Genomic DNA, 19206 nt, shown 5'->3' with positions numbered 1-19206 from the left:
AAGGGAAGAAGATGCAGCTAAATCGTTGTCATTAGCAGTCACTTAAGGGCTCTCTTCTTTGCGAGTTTGTCTGATGTGTTTGAACACGCATACTTTTGCCCTACGCAACATCATGTGGCAAACTAAAACAGCGTGGGGGGGAATACAAGAAAGGAAGCGTATACAAACCACTAGCTTTGTGGCTGATGACACAGACTTCTGTAGGGTTTAGAATGCAGCTGTGGTTGACTTTCTTAGAAGAAAGGTTTACTGCCAGCATTTTGCGGCTCCTGGGTGTCTTACTGTATATTTGCACAGTGCTTAGCAAAATGGGACTTTGCTTGAAGTCCCCAGACATTAGTGCAGTACAAATGGCTGCCCACAGACCATAAGTGCTATTTTTGCCATCCAGGAGAAACTAAAAAATCAATAATTCAATGGAATTCTGGAGTTGCTGGATTTATAACAAGCTTGAACTTTGAGAATGTACAAAAGCTGGTAATTCTTGCGTAACCTGTAGTTAATTTCATCTGATAACCTGCAGTGTTAAGATCCACCACTTCCATCATAATCAATGCATGTGATCACGGGCAGTGTGTGGGGTTCTGTGGAGTGAAAGAACTACTTTATGCTTGCATGAGGGTTGCGTACAGTTCAGCTGCCTCTGTTCAGTGTTGTGGAAGCTGCCTTCCTGTAAGATGTTTGGTCCCATAGCAAGAACTAGAGAAACTAGGGCAAACTCTTTGTATTCTGTTTGAAGTATTAATAATAGTAGTTCATTAAAAAAACACTACTTCTCTTTTAGTTGAAACACCTAACAAGCAGTACTGCTGCAGTTTACTTGGAGTATGTTCAACGAAACTTACCTGAAGGGGTTGCCATGGAAGTAAAAAAGGTAAGTTTCCATCTCACATTATTAACTGTTATGAGACTAAGTCCTGATGAAAGTACCAATAACTACTGAAGTCTTTGGAAAGTGAGCAGAGGAAACGTGTAGTTTGGAAGGGACGTTTTCCAAAGTACTAAATGGTAAAGAGGCTGCATTGTCTTAAAAACGCCACTAGGTGGCATTTTTAAACTGACGGATACCTCAAACCAGACTAAATAAAGCAAAGCAGTTAGATGTTAACTAGTTGGTATAATAAATGGTTGCTTTGCTTTCCTTTTAGACTAAGATAGAGAAAATACCTGAACACATTCAGGAACCAGTTTGGGATACGCTACCTCAAATGGAAGAAACTGAAGTCAAATCGTGAACTCACCAGGTACTTGGCTCCATTAGTGCTGAAATTAGTTGCTCCTATCAACCTAATTTACTGAGACAGTCTACTGTTAAATAAAAGTTCTCTTACAAAGTAATTATATAAACTCTTGTTTCATCAAGTTATTCTTGATCATAAGAAGATCTGGAAGGTCTGGAGAAGAGGAGGCTGAGGGGAGACCTTATTGCTCTCTACAAATACCTGAAAGGAGGTTGTAGCGAGGTGGGGGTCGGTCTCTTCTCCCAAGTAACAAGTGATAGGATGAGAGGAAAGAGCCTCAAGCTGCGCCAGGGGAAGTTTAGGTTGGATATGAGGAAAAACTTCTTCACCGAAAGGGTAGTCAGGCACTGGAACAGGCTGCCCAGGGAAGTGGTTGAGTCTCCATCCTTGGAGGTATTTAAAAGACGGGTAGATGTGGTGCTCGAGGACATGGTTTAGTGGTGGACTAGGCAGTGCTAGGTTAACGGTTGGACTCGATGATCTTAAGGGTCTTTTCCAACCTTAACGATTCTGTGATTCTATAACTCCAGCACATGTAGACTGAACAGCTATAAAGTGAAGATGTTTGACTGTAGTCTGTGATCAAGAACTATGGTCGTCTGTAATATGTTTGTAGAAAGATAAAATTTATTTTTATTTTTATATATATACGTGTGTGTGTGTGTGTGTGTGTATATATATAAATTCTCAATCTCTTTTTCACACTGAATGGCTTCTGAATTCTGAAATACTTGCAAAATCCATTTCATGTTTGTGTAATGTTTAATGTTATGGATGCCAGATTGTTACACATTTTTTGCTATAGCTCTTCTGCAGTAACTGAATCCCAGGTGTACATACAGCTTGCATATTAACTTGTAGTAAGTCAAAAAACCACAATCTTGGACACTGAGGCATATTGAGACTTTTCTAGGCTCGTATCGTTCCAATAGCCTCATTTTCAGTCTTAGTAACTGCTTGCTAACAGAAGAACACAGTGATCCCACTACAGAGCTGAGACTTCCACAGGCTTACGTCTCTAACTTAAATGAAGTGCTTGTAGAACCATGTTGCAAAGCAAATGGATACTAAAAAGTGTCATTGTGGAAGGACAAACAGTGCATTAAGTGTTTTAGTTCACTACAGGGAAAGGCATGGCCTTTTTCTATACCGGCTGGGTCGGTTACTGTGTAAACCCAGTCTAGCTGGACACTACTTATGCTCAGAGGGGAAAAGGTACCAATGGCAAAAGAGTGCACAACTGCTTTGAAGGTTAGTTCACTGTGAATCAAAGGAGATAATACTAAGTGCAAAGCCGTCATTGCCTTTACCCTCAGGTTGCATTAAGCACTTCTACCTTTACTAGGCTAGCAGGAAGGATACAGCTGCAAGAATCTGCTTCAGTATTAAGGGAGTGGCTTTGATTTGACTGCTATCGAAAGAATTTACAGAAGGAATAGCCAGCTGGGTCACAGGACAAGGCAACCAGAGAGGCTGGATCATACTTACCAAGAGCACTCAAAGCTTTATGCAGTCACAAAAGAAAAGAAGCCCAGTGTTGTTATCAGACAGAAATGGACAATCTTAATGGGAAATAGCTGACAGACAAGAAAGCAAGTTTGTGTTTGAAGTTTGTCTACATCTTCTAGCTGTAGAGATGCCCGAAGCTGTTTTAGGAGGGGTATTTCAAGACAGTCAATATAGCTGGCGTCACTCGTGATAGAAAGGAAGCTGCCTGGGCACTTTCTACAATATGCCTCAGAACAAGAAAAAAAAAAAAGGGAAGATAATCAAAGCCCTTATGGGAAGATACACTGCCTAGTTCTCCCTTCAAGGTGTTTGCTTTCCTCTATTTCAAGCTATTCTTCCTTTCTCTCATTCCTAGTATTCTGTCATAATAGCATTTCTTAAAGTCATGTCAGACACTATATAATGTGAAGGAAGAAACTGTGAGCTGACCTAGATAAGTAAAGGTGGTGCTTCAGAGGAACAGCCTCTTTCAAGTCTGTATTATATTTTCTTCAAATTTGCCATGCTTCCGTGCTCTAGGTTTGCATAAGCCACCTGCCAAGTTCAAGCTGTATATAGTATCGAAATGCGACTGTGCTCAATACTAAGTCTTTCCACATCTTGGGTTGATGCATGGTAAGATTAAGGGGTTGTCTTTTATTGTTTTTGGTGTTCTACTCTCAGCCTGCAGTTTTTGGCTAAATGGCCAGTCAGCATGGCTTTTCAGTTGGCTCCGAGTTTTAGTTATCAGACCTAAGTAGGAACGGACTTAGGAGGCAGCTGCAGAAAGTATTAACCCATGTAGGCAACCCCCTGGCGGAAGGGATACTTGATCTTGGGAAAGGTATATTATTAGAGAATTTCTTGCTTCTAGCATCATCGTATGTTGGGGAAAGCCACTGTACGTGTAAAGTGATCTCTGGACCTTAACTGTCTTGACAGAGCCGTAGCTAACTGCCATCACAGATCATCTCCACCCTGAAAAAGCAGAATGACCTGTGCAGAGTCTGACTGTTACAGACCAGTATTTACTAGCGCTGCCGTCTACTAACCTTAGTAGGCCACACTTCTCATCCTTATTTTTCCCTGTATGAAACTTCTTCCCTTTTAAGACTTGATCCTTTCCTGCTTCGTCTGTCCTCCCCTTCATGTTTAAGGGTTTCCTAAGGCATAATATCATTGCCTCTAGTTATGCATTTGCATAACACCCTAACTGTGCAATACACTCTGATCATCTTTTTCCATCCAGTAATGTGGCTTCTGACTTTGACAGCATGTTCCTGATCCTCACTTATAAAACTTCGGATAAACTATTTTGTTGGATAAACTATTTCCAGCTTTACTTCTTTTCCCATTCTTTTATCACATGTTTCTCCAGTTTTGCTTTCTGCCACCTTTCTTAGCAAGTGCCAACAGCAATACTCCAGTCATTGCTTTAGGTCTTGTCTCAAGTCATCTGTCTGCCTACTGACCATCTCGTCTCATTTTCAATCAGAAAATTTTTAGTTGAATTTTAGAGGAAGTTAATAAAAATGCCGTGTTTCATACCACTTAATATCAGTATTTGAGCATGCTGTATTGTGTTCCTATGAGTGAGACATCCAAAGCTTAAATGATACCTGTCTGAAGGGCCCATTTTTGCATTTATACAGTAAAATTGGCCAGAATCACCAATTTTGTGCCCTGAAATAAAGGCAAGGTATGCCACGCAGGATGTTCCCTGCATCACAGGAAAGCGTTCATACCTTCCTAGAACTCCAGTTTGAATCGGAAAGAGTCAAACCACTGTCAGTATCACTGTATGTGTAAACTAGTACTTCCCCCTTAGGGAGAGAGGGAGAGGTTTTCAGATGTGGAACTGAAGTAAATCCTTAGGATCAGTTCAATATCGCTGCCTTTTTTATAAAGGAAAGATGGATGAAAAGACTTGACAGCATGCAGTAGCAAAGCTTGACTTCAATATCCAGTAGCCTGCAGTCTCAGCCTATAATCGGGACACAGATTCTTAATCCTGCTGCTCTCGCCCCGGCTCATACTTCATTAGTCCCACCTAGCAAACAAGTTTAACCCAAGTCAGTCATTCAGAGGAGATTTTAAAATGTTTGGTTAAGCTAATGCTCTGTCTTTCTAGATGGAGTTTTACTATATAGGAACTTAGACACCAATAAACCTTCAACCTTATGTTGAAAAATAAACCAAGAGGTAATTACCTGTGCTTTCCCTCCCCCCAGTTCAGGTTTCCCTGTAATCTGTGTGTGGCATTCAAGGATAGACATTGCTATCCTGAAATCCAATCAGGTTCCTTCTACCTCTTTGCACATAGCTGTGTTCAGTTCTAGCCTGCTGGTATACTCTCACGGAGCACTTTGGAACATCTTTAATAGAAAAGAACTGAAAATACTCAAGAACAGACCCATGAGCAAATATTTGATAAAGTTTTCCCTTATTTGTAAGCTAAGGCAGACAACCCAAACTATTTGCATTCACAGAAAGAAAATGGTGCTTTTCTGAATACAATTCCTCGCTGTTAGAAGACTGCTTTATGACCATCCTCAAGCTTGTATGGGTAGATGTCTGTCAGTATGAGAAAACACTTTCCCAAGAGTCACAGAAGATAGATGCCAATGTAAAGCTGTTACAGAAACCCACAGAGTGGTAGCAAATACTAAGAAAAGTATCATGAAGGCAGTTGCCAGATGAGACAGTGAACTTCTTCATTCCATCGGTGGTTAGACTGTCTCAAGCTAAGTAGGAGCTGTGCTAAATATTGGCACTGAAGATAGACAAGTTTTTGAGTCCATTCAGTCTTTAAAATCCTTGGTAACTGCCAGTAAGCTGGAGGTGGATTTCCTTCTGCAAATACTTTGTGACTAACAGCTGCTAGCCTACTTTAGGTGTCAGAAAATATACAGACCAATATATTATGTAAATAATATATAACAGCTGTTTAAAATTTTCAGGTTTGTAGAATGATCTAAACCTAAATCCAGAGCATTCACTTACGTTACTTTTCTTTGAGCCATTTGAAAATTTAAAACCATTTAAAAATTGTCAGGAAGGCTCTGCTCAAAGGCAGTTGTGGCAGAATCCTATTACTTATGGATTAAAGATATTTTAAAAACAGTCTAAACTACCCGGCATTTCCAAGATACCCAGGGTTCATTTGCCATATGACTGTATCTTTCAGTACAAAAAAAAAATTGTGAACAGTAATTTCTGTAGCATTTAGTAAGGTATTTAAAGATGCAGTCAGAATTTATTCTCAGCATGTCATCGAAGTGCTCTAGAGCATGTATTTCCCTTTATTATACATGTCAGGGGTCATCAGTCATGCCTGGAATGTTACTTCAATTTTGGTTTCTACAGTTAGTCTTAATCATACCACCACCACAACTTAATTGGCATGTTAGCTTTAATATGACTATACAGCAAGCTTCTTGCTTTAGAAGCCTTTCCGGCCAGTCTCTGCATTTCATGTGCCAGGAAATTAATTATTGTCTATCTGTTATTCCAGGGAGCACTGGAAATAAAGCAAGTCCAAGGGAAAGTCATTTACCCAGGAAGTCGTGACATGAGAAAGTTTTGCTCTTTGTGTAATATAAAGCTGTAGTTAAAACAGCTTCAAGTCTGCTACTGCCTTAGATCAAACTGCACTAAAACAGGCAGAGTCTAGTATTTGTCCCTTCAGATTAGAAATTGGGGAATAGAACCTCACATGCTGATCAGGGCTTTTCCTAGCAAGCGCCATTAGGAAATGCCACCCTTCCTCTGGTTTCCACGCTTCTGCAGCCACAAAAATAGCACAACTGCCTTTCAAAAATAACTTTCTATCATAAAAGTTGGGGGGATTTCTTGCTCCTATTTAAACAGTTCATCCTCAGGTTTCCCTTTGACGAGTTGGCTGTGGTCTTCTCGAGTTCAGGGGGTTTTCTGCGCAAAAACCAGTATTCACTCTTGTCCATTTGTGTGGTAAAAAGTGGAAGCTGCACTTCTGACAGTCATTCATAAGCCAACCATGATAAATCACTAAGGCCCTCAGAGGACTGAGTGTATGACAGCGTATCAGTGCACCAGGGAACGGGCGTACCACTGTATGGCCACATATACTCGGTACCTCAATTGACCCAGTTTTTTCAAGCTAGAGGAATTGGAGAGGTATTTAATTTACAGGAAGCATATTAAAAAAAAACCCTTCTAATGCAAGGAATTTATTTGTTCAGGTCGGTGCACACAGCACACGTAACGTTTCTCTTCTATAACATTTTTCTACATACTTTTGTGCGGTAAGGGGACAGCATTATGGGATTTGGGGTTTTGCTTCCCTCTGAAAAAGAAGTTGCTGTCTCACTGTTCAGTCCGAAGTTCCTAGTTCTCTTAACAAGAAGTACCTTTCTTTGGAAATGCTCTTTATTGAATTACAAGAAACACGATTGATAAAAAGTACACGTTTTCTTCTTTCTACTTAAATAAAATGTCACTTGATAGTATCAAAAAGCATGCAATCAGTGTATCGCATCTGCTGACGCAAGGTCTTTCATACATCAGCACATTATTATCGCTCATCTTTCATTCCCTCCTGCCATGTAAACATTAACTCTTCTTTGCTTCAGTATTAGAATATGTTTCCTGTTCAAGATAATAGGTTTTATGTTAGTTACTGAAAATATTTGTAGGGTTTTTTCCCTAAGCCATTAGAGTACAAAAGTTTCACCTTTTGCTTAGAGAAAGTTAAAATATCTACGTTATGAAGACACGGTGACATCATAACTGAGTAATGTCAACAAGACTCCAAACATGTACAGCAACGTCAGATACCTAGAACTGATTAGAGCCCCTTTAGCCTGTGGCAGTCATGTTGCTAAGAAATTAAAGAGCAGCAGGTTTAGTTTGCCATCAAAAATCAAATGCTGTGATGAAACTTTCAGACCAAAACAATCATTCTGTATTATCCAAGAGGGAACATAAAAAAATAAAACCAATGTTCTATGCATAGATTAGTTCAGTAACTAGTTGGCAGAAAAATGAATTCTAGTATTTTAAACAGGATCAATGTTCATCTGACCAGTTCTTCCCTAACATCAGCACCCACTCAAAAGCAGAGAGAGTCATAATGCTGATTTCTTTCCTCTTTTCTCTAGCATCGCATTCAAATCTATAGCTCTGCTTCACTTTCAAACGTTTAATAACGTCCCAGTGCAGGGTATCAAGGGTTGGAAAACCTGGCCTTATATGCTCCCTCCAAACCATTTGCAACAAACTGGGCGTGGATGTACTGCAGAACTAGCTTGAAACACTGAAAAGAACGTATCCATTTTTCTGGGTGTCCACAGAAGGTTTAGGGCTATGTCTTCATCCCCTTCTTTCACGTTCGGTTTCCCATTTCTGGCATATAAGCTGGAATGCACGTGTCTACCAGATTGTCAGCTAAGCTATCTACTGTATTATATATGCTTCTACGTAAATGCTGGTGGGTTTGGGGTTTTTAAGCTAATGTTGCCACAAACAGCACATAGATTCAGGCAGCTTATGCGGTTAGTGTACTTTGCATCTTTCTAAAATGCTTCCCCCCCACCCCCTGACTAAAATTTTAAGAGACGCAATCTTATTCTCCTTATTCTGTATTTTTTCAGTGTGTAAGCTTGGTAGTTCTTTAAAGAATACTAAGTTCATTGTATTTTTTACATTAACAATACATTATAGTAACCACAGTGTAAGGAATTACAGTGTCAGTAAACATATCAGCCATTTTCTTGCCAAAACAATTGCGGCTTGATTTTCAACACCATCACTTGAAATACAGCTCACACTGGTGAAGAGGGAAAAAAAAAAAAAAAAAGCAGTGGCAAAGCAGTTTCTAAACTTAGTTTCCATCAGCAAATAAGAATATTAGCCTAGATATGGCTATTTGGGAACAGACATTTAATACAAAAGCACCCAGCAGTTTTGTTCTTGGCTAAATTAGTTTTGCTTAAGAACAAACAAACAAGCCACTTGCATATGTAAGTAAAAAATATTTGCCTGAATAACTTTTTGTTGATCATTCATGCTAGAGAAAGAAGGATAAAGAAGTTTTAAAAATCTGTCATCTTAAATATGGCCATGCTCTTGTGTTACCCTGGCCATGCTCTGCTCTTTCAATAGGTCAGCATACCACCTCCAGTTAGCTTCAAAGGGTGACTGTGTTACCCTTTAGAAGATAATAGCATGATTCTTTCACCAAAAATACCATGCCACATCCTGAAAGCCCTGCAGCTGAACTGGCCGGCTGAAATAGCCGACTCCAGAGGTACTCGTGTTCTTGTGCAGAGAACTTTTAGTTTTGTTCAGTAGCCTGTAAGTAGAAAGCTTGGGGTTTTTTTGTGATAAAAATTTCATTTTAGATTTTAAGTCAGCAGCCGCCAAACACTGTATTTGGTCATGGCTCTGCTTTTGGATTTTCACTGATATTTATTTTCTTGTTATTCTCTACCTTTATGCAAACAGCACATCGAGGCAACAGCGGGGTACTTGGTGTAGGTGCCAGCTGTTACCAGGAAAGGAGCGATGTATAGAAACAGGAGACAGAGAAGATTAAGCAAGGATAGATTGAGATGAAGGAAGAAATGAACTCCTCTCTTACCCTTCACATGGCTTCAAGCCACTATCTTAAGAGTTACGCATCTTTATTATATGCCACAAAACAGCATATAGTAAATAAGTCAGCATTCACCTGTATAAGCTATATATGCTACAGTCCATGGTGTAACTTCCACTGCCTAAGTAACTTACGGCAAAATGATTTCAAGTTTAACTCTCCATTTGTGCATCTGGATGGGAAAAGAGTGGAATCAATACATTTATTCCAATAAAAAATATACTCTAAAATGAAAAAAATGGCATCTCACAAGGGAAAAGGCAAAAGTAGAAATAGAAAAGCAGGGATGAAGGAAAGCATGAATGCAGTCAGTAAGCTAGCAACGCAGAATCCATTATGTTTAGATTAGCAGAGTTCTCTAAAATAAAGGAAGCGGCTTTTATAAACCCTGTGTCTCTGGAACATGTCATGCAGATAAAAGTGCTGAAGATACACAGGTAGCAGCAGCAGACTTCTGCTGACAGGGTTTAATCGTGGCTGCTGACAGAATTAGGTCAGCAGAACAGATTAGAAATAATTCAAGCTTTTTGCCTTAGTTTTCTTTCCAATATTATTGCCCAAATCAAAGACGCTAGTGCATAGGAAATCTGTAAAAAGAGCATTGCTGGTGATAGGTTATTATGCTAACAAGTAGAGGCTCTAGTGTAAGTTATGTGATTTCACTTCAGAAATGCAAGTTCAGCTAGCAACTTGGTTTAAAATCTGTAATTCAAGGGGGTGATTAGCAACTGTGTTTCATTTAGACCAGTTGTGGACGAGCTGTGGAGAGAGCCTCTGGGGAACCAGGTTTGGCGCTCCCCGCTGCGTTTCCCTTTCCCCGCTGCCTGCTTAGGCTGTAAAGCCCCGCGCCGCCTGAGGCGAGGGCCCCTCCTCCGCCTGCTGCTCCCACGGGCGAGGACGAGACTTCTAGAGCACCAGGCGGGCTCTGCCGCGCGCACACCCGCCGCCCCGCTCGGAAGCGGCCCAGAAGGGGTGGCAGCACCCAGCGGCTGCGCCGCCTGCCCGGGTTACGTGCGTCCCCGCTGCTGAGGCGCCGGCCGGCGGCAGCCAGCCTAGCGTGGAGCTCTCGCTGCTGACGAGAGGGACCCGGGTCACGGCTCTGGGCTTGGTGGTGCCGGCGCGCCGCAGATAGTGTGCTTCCCTCTCCGGGGAAAACAGTGCCTTAACACGGGCCCATCTGTGCAAGCCCGTGTCACGGCACTAAGCACTGCCCAAGCCTACCGAGCCCCTATGTCAGCTTGCCTGCCGTTGTCTCATGCAAGAAAGGCTTCAACACAGGTTGCAGAGGTTAACCTGTAGCTGTTACTCGTTGGGCCCCTGATACCAAACAGAAAGGACTTCCATTACGTCCTCCTCCTCTTGACGGCCTTGGGAAAAACGTGTTGCGTCCGGCCTGTAAGTTGGAAACATTAAAAAAATATTTTGTTGTTGTTGCTACATGTTCTCTGAGGAAGAGAGCTCTAATTTAAGCAAAGGATTATCATACCGCACCGGGTGGCTACGTGCTTTCCGCTCCCACGGGATATCAAGGTCGGTGCTGCTCTAATGCCTGTGCCTCACCACAGCGAGGCTGAGGTGTTCATCTCCTGGGGAGCACGTCTTCTAAGACACATTTGTGAATGGCAGCACGATGTTTTAAGTAGTTAAACAGTTTAATCCTAAACACCAAATGCTACCCAAGCAGGATCCTTCTCACACAAGGTGTGGGGAGGAGGGAGGAAGGAGTCGAGCAGAAAGGGGGCAGCAGTCCCAGGAGTAGAATCGGTTTCAGGGGCGAAATTCAAGTCAGGATGAAGGGACGTGGGGTGACGGTAGATGTTAAGCTACAGGCCTAAATCTTGTAAACTGGTAGGAAAACTTCCCCGTTATTGTCAAAAGAAGTGTGAATAAATGATGACAGAAGCAAATGCTGGCATTCAGAGCATCACAAAAGAACAAGATTAATGCATTTTTTAATTCATAAGGCACCATTAAAAAACAGAACGAAACTCAACTAAGTAGTGTGAAATATGACTGTAGCCAGAATTTTTGAAAGAGTGTACAAACAACACTTAAATCCAAGCTATATCCTTACTACCGCTACCACCAAGTTCCTGTAATTTCCCCTTTTTGTTTTTATTTTAACACATACATGAATGCACAACTGTTCGCTGCCTTGGCACCTGTGCCCAAATTCAGCCCCCCAAAGGTCCTGAGCCCTGAGGGTTCAGCTCCAACCAAAGACCCCTGCTCTTCCTGCCGTCTCCCAGTGCCGAACTTTAGAAGTCAATATGCCACGATTATTGCAGCGTACAAATAAACCTCCTTTTCCACGCTTCCGACAGAGGTAGGATTGATTGGCAATATTTTTCCTCTTACAGAGCATGGCTGCCAGCTCCGCAAAACAACCTGGTAGTCGGAAAGAGTTTGTTTTAGTCCGTGTTGTTACGGAACGCGTTGGCTTTGGCAGAGCCTGCTAAGGGAACGTCTGCTGCTGGGCCGCAGCTGCCTGCCGCTGGCGTGTGTCTGCTGGGGGCTGCTCCCTAAACCGGGCCAGCAGTCCTCTGGATTAAGACACCTTGCCCCGCAGCAGAAGGGTTTATCCGTAAAGGCAGCCAGCGGTACCGGTTTTACCCAACAGGCAGGCGGGGGTACTGACACCACGCAGGAGGAACTCCCGGAGGCTCCTCTGGACCTGAAGCGCGGGTAAGGTGCTGGCTTGCTCCAGCCAAATCCGCGGGCGCCCTCAAGTCAAGGTGGGCTGCCTGGAAGCTGCATCACCAGCCGCTAAAACGTTATCCCCTGCCTCCATCCCATCTGGAGTTACCTTGCTTTCGCTTGGTTCTGGTACTCTCTTCTCCAGGAGACAAACTGGGACCTACTGCGCACGTTGTACAGGAGGGAAGGCTGCGGAGTCCGGCATCGTCGCCCCCCGTGCGGCCCCTGCCGGCTGAGGGTCAGGGGAGTTCCTGCGAGGTTGTACAGACGCGCGGGGATGTACGGAACAGAAAGAACTTCAAAGAGCTGGGTTTGCCTTTAGTTTCTTATTTGACACAATGTAAGGTGGTTTCTGGGGCACGGTGTATCTTTGTGCACGCTAAAGCATTAAACCGCACGTTCAGAGCAGCGTTTGGTATGGTTCGGCAGTCAGACGTTAGAAGATCCAGAATGTAGCGTGATTTCATTTGGAGCTTTTGATTTTTACCTTTTAGATTAAAGCAGTCTGAACGTTAAGCACTTCTGTTGGGCCTCTTCCTCCCCCCCCCCCCGGCCTCATTGTAGAGGTTTTTCCAGACACCGTGCAGCTTGTAGCAGAGCGCAGCGGATCAGGGGTCGGTTTGGGAAGAGGCTGCGCTCGGAGCGCTCCCCGCCGCACAGGGAGGATCGGGCCCTTGGGCAGGCGAGGGCGCAGCGCGGTTACCGCCGCTTCGGTGTCGGCGCGGGGATCGGCAGCAGCGCGGCGCTGCCTATAGCGCCGTGAGAATTAAAACCGGTTTCCGTGGCGTGAGGGAGGCCCGGCGCCGCCCCGCGCCGCCCGCTTCCAGCGCAGGAGCTGGGCGCAGCCCTGGCTCGTGCAGGTGCCCCGCGCCGGCCCAGTCGCATCCCCCGGCGCGCGCGGGGAGCGCGCGGGGCGAACAGCGCGCGGCGGCGCCTCTCCTGCCGCTCCGCCCGCCGCTCCCGTCTCGCCGGGATTCGCAGGGCGCCCGGGGGAGGACGAGCCGCGGCTGGGGCCGCGCCCGGGCCTCGCAGGGGAAGCCCGGCGCTGGGAGCCCGGGGAAGGGGGACGGTGGCTCCCCGCAGGGAACGCCTCCGCCGCCTCCGGCAAACGCGGGCCGACGCCCGGCCCGTGCCCGGGAACTCGCCCGCGGCCTCCCCTTCCAGCCGCCCCACGGCCAGACCTTCCCCAGAGGCGGCCCGAACCACCTGCCGGCGGCGCGACGCCCTCCCGCCATCACCGGGAGCCCCGGCCCGGCCCCGCCGTACGGCAGCGCGACGGCGGCGCGTTACGAGCGTGCCGTAAAGCGCGGTGGAGCGCCCCACGCGGCTGGGCGCCGGTGGCGGCATGGGGAAGCGGCGGGGCGGGCGGGAGCTGCTGCGCAGCCTGAGCAAGAAGCAGAAGCGGCACCTGAGGGAGTTCGGGGAGGAGCACCCCTTCTACGACAAGTGAGTGCCGGGCTGGGCCGCTCCTCTCCCGCGGGACCGGCTGCCCCGGGGCTCCAGGCCCGCATGGCCCCGCTCGGCCCCAGCCGGCCTGGGCAGCGGCTGCTCCCTCCGGTGCCTCCCTGGCCCCCCCGGGGCAGGGGGGGTGTTGCAGCTGCAGCTTGCGCTGCCGCCTGTGGGCTGGAGAGCTCGAAAGCCGAAAGAAAGGCTCGGGTTTGCTTGCGGCAAACGCCGCACCGCCGGCAGCCCGGGGCTGCCCCGAGCAGGGGGAGGGCGGAGGAGCGTGGGCTCGGCTCCTGCTCGGACAGTCGCTCGTCCCTTGGCTTGTGGGGCTCCAGCTTGCCCACGGCTCCTTCCACGCCCCTCTCTGGGCTGGCCGAGGCCGCGGCGGTGCGGCAGCGAAGGCCTGGTGTGACAGGAGCCGCGGCTTCCCCCGCGGGGTGCCCGTCCTCAGAAGGGTACCTGCTGCGGCAGCCCCGTGCGAAGGTGCGAGGAACGGGCGCCCAGCCCAGACGCTGCGCGATTCGCTGCTGCTGTAAGGGCTTAGAAGCCTGCGAGGAAGGCAGCGTCGGGTCGCCGCTTCAGTTTACCGCGACGTGCCTTTAGCAGCAGGCAGATGGTGCTCGGGGCTGGTTTGTGTGGGCACCGCGGGGCCCTCCCGGCTGCGGCGCCTGGGACGGGAGGCAGAGCCCTGGCCGGCCGGGGAGCGCTGCCCTGTGCCTCGCCCTGGCCAGCGACGCTCCGTCCCGCTCAAGGCCCCGCGTAGTTTTGAAAGAGTTGAGGTTAGTTTAAGCTCAGCTTGTACGGTGCCTTGTTTGCAGAACTGCAGTCCCAACACTGGTTTTCCTGTAGTAGATGTATCTCTTCCCCACTTCATAGATCAATATTTAGTGCTAGAGATAGGCTCTTGCTCTGGTTAACTTTGTTGTACAAGCTACCCATGTAGTTAGATTCCTTTTAACACCTCATCTTCTGGTTAAAGCCAGACTCTGCTTTAAAACGTTTCACTTCTTGATCAGTTACAGTGCTTGGGCGCTTAGGCATCACATACGGAGCGTAGCATCCCCTGAGAGGGTGACCTCTCGGGATAAGGGCCGAGTCTGTTTTCTTGGGGAGAATTGTATGGTGCTTTGGTTTTAAGCTTTCTTTTAACTTCTCTAAGTCTCATGTAACTCATTAATTCCTTCTCCCCTTCATCTCTTTCATCCTGTGTATAACATCATTGATGGAGTAAGATATTTCAGTGCTTTCTTTTCAGGGTTTCTGGAAGATCAGAAGCAACTCAAATCTGTGAACTGGTAATATATTTTTATTTCTTCCTTACTTTCATTTTTGAGTAGTTCAGTGAAGCGAAACACGTAGCATTGCATGTTACCAAGTTATTCAGGCTGATTAAGTTGTTCCCTTTAGAAAACCTGTGTTTAGGAGAAAAAAACAAATGTAATTTTTCTGTGGCTCTGTAGTGTTCTCTACAGTGTCTAACTCGAAACTGTAATACCGTGAGAGGGCAGAAGCAGCAGGAAATAACATAGCTCTTATTGGGTTTTTTTGCATATTACTTAGTCACAGTGAAAAGTAAATCGTGCTTTAATTTGTTTTAATAATGTTAATAAACTTAGCGTGGTACGAGTTAGGAGATGTTTCGTTCTCTGTTGAATGAAGAAGTATGCTGATGCTTATTCCTCTTCCTCAGATTGCCAGTGCTTTACTTTTCCTTCAGTCAGGATTTGTTAACCTCCTTTATTATCAGATTAATGAAAGACTTCAAAGTTTCAGTGTGGAAAAAGTAATTATTCTGATTCATTTGTTTCTTTTAGCATTTGTGCACTAATATCATATTTACTGATTTTTCCTCTTTGGGCTGAAAGGAGCTAAAAAGAAGTAGATGGTGCTGTGCTTATACTCCTGGTTTCACTATAATTTTGGCTGTAACCTGGCACACTGGCATTGGGTTGTGTGAGCCCAGGGCTCTGAGTCTGGCTTGTTTGAAGCTTAGAGCTTTACAGCTGAGACAAACGGACTGTTGTCAACTGACAGCTATTTTACTTACCTTCTTGAAAGCCAGGAGCATTTTCAGTGTGCTCTGTCCCTTGCATGTGTGCCCTTCTACAATTTTTGCTCTATGTGTGGTTTTCTTAAGAAAATCCAGTGCCGGTTCGGTGAATGCCTTGTCTGTGGAGATCAAATGTCCTCACTCAGCTGAGACTGAAAGAACCAAATTTTGTGATGCTCTAAGTCAAATCAGTGCAGAATGAGGCACTTCGGCCTAAGTCTACCAAGATGCTTTCAGAATCTAAATGGAGGTGTCCTGCATAACGATTTGCATAAAATGGCGATTTCTGAAAAACTCCCATTGCATCTGCATAAGGGTAGGATGGGGGAGGGCGAACATAACATGGGAACTAGAGGTGAGGGTATTTGCCAGCTGCCTAATAGAGTTACCGTTGTTGCTCTTACACTTGTGTTTTCCCTTCCAGTCTGAGACTTCTGATAAATCAAGTGCAGAAAGCGATTCAGAGACTGAAGAGGAACAGTTCTCTGTATATCATAAGCTCCTGGCTACCCTGAAGACCTCTCCTGAGTCTGAGAGTGAGGAAGAGGAAGATGAAAGTGAGTCAGAAGAAGCTGGGGAAAGTGAGACAGAAATGGACAGCGAAGGGTCCCAGGAGACCGGAGAAGCAGATGGAGATAAAGAAGACAAGAATGACGTACCAGACCAGGAAGAAGGTAGTTTGTCTTTTCCCATGCTTTGGTAAACATTGTCTCAATTAGAAAGTTTAAATAATATATGTTTTTAGCCAGGATCCTGGTGTAGACTGGCGCGTTGGCTGGGTGCTCTTCTGGCTTGGAGACTCTGTTGCTCCATTGCCTCTGTGTGGGTGGGAGCAGCAGCTGCTGAAGGATTTAGCAGGGGAGAGGGTGGCTGTGCTCATTTTCCGGCAGACAGCCCGCTGCTGCTTCCTCAGATGTTGTTTGTGCGGCAGCACAGAGGAAATCCACATGGAGCAGCATACCAGGGGTTCTCACCCACTCATGGGAGATGCAAGCTGTTCTCTCACACAGCATCTGGCTTGGCTGCTGCCACCGAGAGGAGGGAAAGGTTTGCCTCGTAGCAGAGGAAAGAATATGTAAATTGGAAGGAAACCTCCTTTCCCTTATGACGAGGCATCCTCATTCATGAAGTCTGTAAAGAAATTCTGGGAGAGAGGAGTCAACTTTTTATTATTTTCAGTTATTTGGTGTCTTTAGAAACTAAAACTTATATTCCCCGGATAGGTTATTTCTTTAATTTTCTCTGGGGAAGCATACATTGTATGTTATGTAACACTTGGCTTGCTAGCCAAAAGTCATCTTTACTGTAGAATACAAAGCCTGCTTTTATCTTTTTGGATAGAGTATTGAAAGAAAAAGAACTGGTAACTCAAAGGGAACAACCTAGCCAGCAAGAGGTAGCTATAGACAGCAACTTTCCCAGGAGAATATAACCCGTTTCTCTCTCTAACAAGCTACAGCTACAGATGCAGCAGAGCAGACGCTGGGCCAGGAGCAGGCTGATGGCGCGGATACCTCTTGTGACCCGAGTCATGGAGTAATTGAGGAGTTTACTGATGTGAAACATGAATCTGAATTTAGCTTGGAAACCAATTTCATGGAAGAGGAGAGTGGAGATTGCAATGCAGATAAGAGAGAGAGCAATTCTTCACCAGCCTTTTCAGAAGGTAAACCGCAGCATGTTTGCGTTTAGTGATCTGCCTCTAGAGGAGTATCCGTAAAGATGTGTGAATTATCAGACGCCCTAATGATACGCTGTATAGCTTCTGCCTTCTTCCGCTACATTATTCACTGTATTGCCCACACGTGAGCTGGTTACATAAGGGATGCAGACGTGTAGCTGAACCGTTTGTTTTCTGTAGCCCCTGTGGGCTGGGATCTGTGCGTAGTTTCTGTTAGGACCGATAAAGCTTGAAATATCAGGAACTAAAAATGTGCGTGGAGGGGGTTATCTTGTTCCGTTGCTTTAATAGTAGTTTAAAATGCTAGTGTCATATGAAGGGCCCTGCAAGCCTGCACGTGACTGGAAGATATTCTTGGCACAGACAGGGCAGGAGATAATCACAAAGCTGACCTGTGAGGGCATCCTTCACGACTCAGTGGAGTTAGAGGTGAGATCCTGGGAAGCTTGGGGCAGCCACGGTAATTTAGACAAATGCTCAGGGCTCTCTGAATTTTGAAGGTTATGCCGAGGAGTCTGACCGCACCAGGATCAGGATGGCACGAGGTGTCAGTGGAGCATCTTTGTGGTATCTTTTAAGGGTGTAGCCCAGAATCTCGGCGCCACGGTGCGCTGATGGGTGCAACCTGAGCTTCAGTGTTGGAGTCGTCCCACCACGTGTAATACAGATAACTGCGCGCACGGGTGTGCGATCGTTCGGTGGTATGCCACGCATTGGCACTTGCAGAGCTTCTATTCGTATTTCATGCTCTGTGGGTTTAATATCAGATGGCATAGTTTGAGAGAGTGAAATATGTTTGTAGCATCCCTAGTGATGCTGGCTTGTCATCGTGGAGCAGCAGCTGACATTAGATCTGGGAGGCAGCCTAGTTGATACATGAAATGTGTGGAAGCATCAAAGGGCCATGTGATAGAAAAAACAGCTCGTTCTTGTTACCATGAGAATATTACTTAGGCTGCTGGCATTGCATTTTAATGAGAACTGTAGCTCTCCAACTGCATGCTAAGTATCTTAACAGCTTTGTTCAACGTATAAATGATGCACTACTTTTCAGTGGGTTCCTGTAGCTTGGAAGTGGCTTTATAATCTGTTACAGAAAATGAGTCATGTAAGATAGCAGAAAGGGGATGGATTTCTACTCTGGTCCTGGGGTCACCGGAATTCCTGCAAATACTTCACATTATTCCCTCTACTTTATCTGACAAACACTGGAATCGGTAAAACTCAACTGAAGAGAGAACCTGTATTACAGTTAAATGATATCCTGTTCATTTGCGTTGCTGGGAAGATATTCTCAACAGTTTCATAATTAGCAGATGTCTTGACTTTTGCCTGGATAACTTATATGTGGGCTAGATATCCTTTGGCAAGCGCTAGTGTTCTCTAATTAGCTTTCTTTATGCGGTGAGTGCTGCTGTGCTGCAAGCAGTGTACAGAGCTTGGTTTTCAAAATAAGCTTTGCATGTGACTTGTGCGTGCCAGTGTCTTTGAATATAATACGATTTTACAGTTCCTTGCCTCTCCTTTCCTTTCCAAGAAGAAATGCTGATTAGATAAATCAGACTTTTTGCTCACTTCAGGCAATTTTTGCCTCCCTTCCCCAAAACCCTGCTTTATCACAAACTGTATTCATACCACTGGCCAAAGATGCAAAGCTCTGGGCAGAACTGTTTCTAAATTAAGAAGGGCAGTAAGTTCACTGGGGTCTTTACTACAGACGGCCTATTTCACCTGCAAGGGGTGGATGTGTCAGAGCCCAAGGCAGAAAATTGCCACCATGTTTTCTACTACATATTCCTTTCCTGTCCAACATTTGTTTTGTGATTGAAAGTTCTAGTACTTCCATAAGTGCTGCTGCCTTTTTTTTTTTTTTTTTTTAAAAGCAATCTGTCAAATCTGTTCTCTCTGTTCTTGTAGAGAGAATTTGACATCTTTTCTCTCATCTCCAAGTGCTTTGAAATAACTAGTT

General features: G+C 45.4%; 1 protein-coding gene across 7 annotated transcripts in view; it reads left to right on the top strand.

Moving 5' to 3' along the window:
• Positions 1 to 19206, top strand: part of UTP25 (UTP25 small subunit processome component) — a 34115-nt gene that overhangs the window by 5220 nt on the left and 9689 nt on the right. For 3 of the 7 annotated variants that reach the window (XM_082307561.1, XM_082307563.1, XM_082307564.1), the window contains exons 1-4: positions 13398 to 13506; positions 14762 to 14801; positions 15981 to 16230; positions 17010 to 17222. In XM_082307561.1, the coding sequence (XP_082163687.1) occupies positions 13406 to 13506; positions 14762 to 14801; positions 15981 to 16230; positions 17010 to 17222 (604 nt within the window). In that variant the 5' untranslated portion in view covers positions 13398 to 13405. Of the gene's footprint in view, positions 1 to 784; positions 875 to 1148; positions 1296 to 13397; positions 13507 to 14761; positions 14802 to 15980; positions 16231 to 17009; positions 17223 to 19206 lie in introns of those variants that run through there. The other 4 variants (XM_082307567.1, XM_082307569.1, XM_082307568.1 and 1 more) reach the window with 4 other exon arrangements.

Source organism: Platalea leucorodia (assembly GCF_965183815.1).
Source record: "Platalea leucorodia genome assembly, chromosome: 3".
Taxonomy (NCBI): domain Eukaryota; kingdom Metazoa; phylum Chordata; class Aves; order Pelecaniformes; family Threskiornithidae; genus Platalea; species Platalea leucorodia.
Note: the sequence above shows the minus strand (reverse complement) of the source record. Positions and strands in the feature narration are given on the sequence as shown.